Genomic DNA, 5722 nt, shown 5'->3' with positions numbered 1-5722 from the left:
ACTTGTCTAATTTTCGTTTACACCTACATTTGTACACTGTAGGTTAAAATGTTGTGCCATAAAGCTAACAATTAAAAACAAAAACAAAAAAAAAAAGAAACCAATGGTTTATACCCATCTTCAAACTGGAAATCTGTGATAAACTTTGTGATGTTGAATGCTGGCCTCAATGCCTCCTTTATGACCTTGTTATTTTGTAAGTGAGGTCTCCAAGGACTGATGTGTGCCATTAGAATAAACTGCTGAATATAAAGCAGTGGATCACCTACAAACTGTAAAAAACAGTCGCTGTCAAGACAAGAATTTAAGAAAACAACTTACAGAACATACCTGAAACTAGATCACTCGTACCTATACCACTGATGATTTTATTAAAACATTGATTATTTTGAAAACTGAATGCGGTGATCATTTCAAAGCACAACAGTTGTAAACTGAGCGGTCTCCAATAATTTTATTATAATAACTATTGTAATACTTGTAATAATTACAAGGTGACGTAAACAAATGAGATGAGTTATGGCTGATTCTGCACCTTAATTAACTAAAGCTCAAAATTATTAATGTAAAATTATTTCCAAAAACATATTTCATGCTGAGAATCAAAGATGTCTTGTCCTAACTTATACATGTAGGTGCTAATCCAAAAACAAAATAAATAACATGGAAATGTCATCCTTTTAATCTCCATTAGGTGTCCAATTAATTTTCATCAAATCAGTTCACTGCCATTGAATTTTCCATGGTTCAAACATCCACCAATGCAGCACCCCAGTTCCTTTAGAAACCAACCTTCTTTAACGATAAAGTTGTTAAAAATTGTATGCAACTAAACAATGCTTTGATTACAACGGTTATCTTTTGAAAGGATTATTGAACAAAATTAATTCAGTTTTGCATAATTGTCCTTACAATTGCTGCACTAAAGTAGCTTAATGTTATAAATGGCATCTGACAGGATGCGGTGATGCGGATCTGCATAATTCCCTAAAATCCGCATCCTCCACATAATTACGATATTTTCCATGTAAACATAAAAAATGCCTGATATTAGTGATAAAGCAGCTGCTTACCATCCTCACAAACATAAAAGACAAAGAGATGGACTGTTTTGAAATGCTTATTTTCCTGAAAATTGAAGATCGATTGAAGAAAACACACCATTTCGTTCGCAAGATGAAAGGTTGTTTACTAAGCAGTTTCCGCGCATTTTTCGGCAATGAGCCCGGACAATAGAACCTGTATTATAAATTACAAATACCCTGGGGTCCAAACTGTAAAAGATTTTCGGTCGCAATTTTGCGGCAAGATATGTGAAAATTTGGGTGCAAATTTCACAGTTGCAAATTAAATGTACATTGTACCATTTGTAATCGTAGGGAAAATAATGCAAGAACCCGCAATACATGTTTTAAAAATTGCTGATTCAAATGATCAATGATCAAGGAAATGGATCGCCGTCCAGCCATATTACAATTTTGCTCCATATCTCCAAATTGAAACAAAATTCATGAGGAGACAAAAAATTTATTTATTTTAGCAAAAGTTGCGGCAAAATGCCAACTCCTAACCCTTTTATTTCAACAATATTTTTTCATCCTGCTCTGAGAAAAGCTAGCATCTGGCTGATTTAAGCTAGCTAGAGAATAATTTACAATGTATGCTCCTAGGTCATACATCAACCACACAGAGGCTCCTCAAGGTGTTTTTCAATTCAACCTTGTTGGGCTGTGTCTTTGCAATACTTTGGAAAAGTTACATGTATAAGCAAGAGAGCGACAAGAGATTATTGACATTATTAAGAAATTATATATTTTACGGGAAAGAGCAGTCAATTTTTTTTAATGTTTATGTAGTAATATTCATGTTAGTAACAACAGATAGCTTGGATTTACCCATCTTGGAATGGTGCTGTCATTTCCCTGTAGAATTCTCTGTGTTTTAGCTCTGCTATCTGCCACAGAAACTCCAGAAGAACTTAGCGTTATCCATTCTATTGCAGCTGAGCCGCCAAACAGTGGAACAGAGAACAAAGGGGCACTGGCAAAACAAAACAAAAATAAAATGGTTGGACCAATATGCAAAGATAAAAATTAATTTATTGTATTTTCCTATACACATGCATTCCATTAGGTAAAGCTGACTAAAGAACCCTTAAACTGACATGTGAACAAGACTTTCCAGTCTAGAAGCAACCTACATGTAAATACACTGCAATTTAATTAACTTCAAATGTGAGACGACAATAAATCCTAAGACATTTAGAGCTCTTTCCATGAACACAAGGGAAGGTCAAGAAAGGCATGATGGTTGTGAGAGAGAGGTACATGAACCATACAAAATGACCATCAAGTTGGCTGATGAATAGTCAGAAACAAAAAGAGAGTTTGTACATGTAACTGTGGCAACATTGGCAAATCCTAAAAAAATGAAAATGGTCTTCTCACCATGTTATTAGGAGCACGGGTGACCTGAAAACACTAACCCCCAGTCCATGGACCTCCCTACGGACCGGATCCACAGATTGCCTTACAGACTGGTCCATAGACTACCCCTACAGACTCCCTCAAAAGGCCACCCCAAAACAACATAGATATAAAAATAAATAAAATCAATAACAACTAAAGATTTGACTTACCGGTTGTCTGGATAGCCCACTCATGTCGGCGAAATCTCAGCCGTTATGCTTCACATCTTTAACAGACTATTTAAGGCTCAGGCTTGGGCGCAAGGTATATTAATCATGCATTTCCACTTTCTTCGCTGTGGACCGGAGACCGATAATAACTAAGTTCCTTCCACCATTTTGTTCAGAAGACAGAGAGGTTGTATTCTATTTCATAAAGCGCGGGGTGAGTATCCAAACCCAGTGGCAGAGCGAAAGAAAGAAAACACAAATGTACACACATAGAAGTTAATTACTATCAGTCTTTTTGAAGCACTCCGGTCCACAGCGAAGGAAGTGGCAATATGTGATTAAAATACTATACCATGTGCCCGAGCCTGAATCTGTTAAAATTTGCAGAACGTAACGGTTGAGATTTCGTGGACACGAGTGGTCTGTCCAGAAAACCGGTAAGTCAAATTTATTTTATTTATTTGTATTTCTATGTTGTTTTGGGGTGGTCTGTAGAGGGGGTCTGCAGGAGAAGTCTGTGGACCGGTCTATAAGGCAGTCTGTGGACCTGGGCTTTAGGGGGGTCTGTGGACCAGGGGTCAGTGTTTTCGGGTCACCTTAGGAGCTCCATCAAAACAACAAGTTGTGCAAAAGGGGAAAACTGTTGCCTCCTTGAAAGATCTCAAAAAGAGGACATAATTCTTCTAGCAAAAACTGGAGAAGGACTAATTAGCTCTTTGGATTTTAGAACAAACACTGGGGATGATGAGAAACAATAATTGATAGAACAACTAATTTCGACTCCAAATTACCATGGGGGCTACCCCATGGGGACAGAGTAAGTACACAAGCCTTGATGTACACATGTGCAGAGCAATAATTTTTCCGAAGTTATTCAGGACATTAGAAACCGAAAACTGGTTCCACCACTTGCCCGTAGATCAGAGGAAATGAATCTGCATTACCAATCACAAAGAACATTGGGTAGATTTCTCAAAAGTACATGCGGTCACTGGCTTTCTCTCGAGTATCCCCCCATTATCAAGAAAAGTGTTTGTACATACCTACAACGGCAGTCTTGCATTGTAGGATCAACTCTTACCTGCAACTGAAGACAACCACGAGCGCAAAAATTATGACAATTTTAGGGTGAGTGGCGCAAAAATATCCATGCTCATAGCACAAACGAGAGATCAGGTCTTCCCCGGTGTCACTCTCCTTTATGTCCTCTCCATCAGCTTTATCTTTCCCTTCATTTTCCATATTGATTCCATCTGCACTCATAATGACAGAAACTCTCTGCTTTGATCCACATCCAAAACAGATCCACGCCCTTCCACTGGTTCGAATGAATCAATGAGCGATTTCTTTTCCAATTTATATCAAAAAATCGATTTTTGCAGCCATTTTCTTCAGCTGTTCAGCCGGTATCGAGTTCCCATCCATGTGAGTAGAGAGGCCTATCAGCCGGAGGTATGTGAAAATACAGGTCCGACCTAGGTCATGTTTTGAATTTTGAGCAGAATTCTCGCAGATTTTGATGCACAACCACTATGATTCTCTCATTCATCCGTTTGCTACCATTGCGCTATTCCGATTGTGATCTAACCAACAAAAATAGTGGCGCCGAATTTTTAACACAAAGGTCTAAAATAGGTCACGACGCCATTGTCTTAGGCGTATGACCGCGAAGTACTTCTCATGGCGGGCTCATAAGCAGATGGCGGGTAATAAAGGCGGTAAAATAATAATTGATCACCCCATATCGCACGATCGAACCGTCCACGCATTCCCCTTTTGTCTCTCTGTTTCGATGTTGATATAGCTACAGTTCCGCTTTTCTCACGTGGTGGCGATAGTGTGCATCTTGAATAAAAAAACAAAGGATCATAAAAATGCGCGCAAAGTTTGGCCCTCATCGGTATTCGAACGGTCCATTTCCTCTTAGGCTCTCTACCAACTCGGTGGATTATGAAGCCATTCTTGCGTTTGCGTATTTGTACAAGAACCGATCAATAGTTATTTTTGCATTTTAGTATCGACTCTAGAATTGGCTGTCAAACAGTTATACAACGGGACGATCTCTACCGTCTCGAATTTCTCGCGACCACTAGATATAACGACCTTTGGTCCCTTTCAAGCTACACACATTTTTTTTAGAAACATCGCTAAAAACATGAGATCCCTCTCCTTAACTACAAATTAATTGGTAATTCTAATTAACTTAGAACAGACACTCCACCGTATGAAGCCTCAAGTACCGTGACGGAAAGCACATTGAAAGAAAAATACTCCTGTGGTAAGTACGTAATCTCGTACTCAGATCTCCCACGGTCATACGGATGAGGAGATCTGGTAAAGTTCGATTTCGAGCATGCTCAGTGCCAGCGAGGCCCGAAATACGGGCTTTTCTATCACTGTGCATGTTCGTACTCTCTGTTGTGATTTTGGGTGATTTTGCGGAATAAACATGGATTTTAAATACTTTTGTCCTTTGGCCGTTTCAATTTCAACAGGAAAAGAAAACAAACAGCGGTTACAAACATTTTCATTTTATACTTGACGTTTCGTATGTTGCAGCATACATCATCAGAAGTGACGGTTAAAACTGTTACACAGAATTTTAAAAAACTAGAGCGAGGAACAGCGTGGTGACTAGTTAAAAAGTGTGATAACAAAATCGTAACTTCCGGTAGTCGGAAGTCGGACTGCAAGTCCGATTTGCAGTGTAAAATTAAAGAAATGCTATTAATCAGTGACTTAAAACCCTCTCTCAATGAAATCATTGGTAGTGAAAAGCTTTTTCTTTATTAATTTCTTCCGGAAGAATCGACTACCGGAAGTTACGATTTTGTTATCACACTCGCTCTAGTTTTTTAAAATTCTGTGTAACAGTTTTAACCGTCACTTCTGATGATGTATGCTGCAACATACGAAACGTCAAGTATAAAATGAAAATGTTTGTAACCGCTGTTTGTTTTCTTTTCCTGTTGAAACATGGATTTCGAGAGTATTCTTGAAGAGATTCTTTTGGGTAGAGGACAAGGAAACCTTAAACTTAAGCCGAAACAGAAAGAAGCGCTACAGGGGATTGTTTTTACTAAC

General features: G+C 38.5%; 1 protein-coding gene across 3 annotated transcripts in view; it reads right to left on the bottom strand.

Moving 5' to 3' along the window:
* LOC138046398 (sterol regulatory element-binding protein cleavage-activating protein-like) overlaps positions 1 to 4366 on the bottom strand; it is a 39482-nt gene extending 35116 nt beyond the window's left edge. For 2 of the 3 annotated variants that reach the window (XM_068893040.1, XM_068893044.1), the window contains exons 1-3: positions 3720 to 4365; positions 1896 to 2040; positions 115 to 272 (exon numbers count right to left, since the gene is read on the bottom strand). In XM_068893040.1, the coding sequence (XP_068749141.1) occupies positions 115 to 272; positions 1896 to 2040; positions 3720 to 3901 (485 nt within the window). In that variant the 5' untranslated portion in view covers positions 3902 to 4365. Of the gene's footprint in view, positions 1 to 114; positions 273 to 1895; positions 2041 to 3719 lie in introns of all 3 variants that reach the window. The other variant, XM_068893050.1, reaches the window with a different exon arrangement.
* Positions 4367 to 5722: the final 1356 nt, after the last annotated feature.

This window comes from Montipora capricornis, chromosome 1 (assembly GCF_036669925.1).
Source record: "Montipora capricornis isolate CH-2021 chromosome 1, ASM3666992v2, whole genome shotgun sequence".
Lineage (NCBI taxonomy): Eukaryota > Metazoa > Cnidaria > Anthozoa > Scleractinia > Acroporidae > Montipora > Montipora capricornis.
This window is presented reverse-complemented; position numbering and strand designations above follow the sequence as displayed.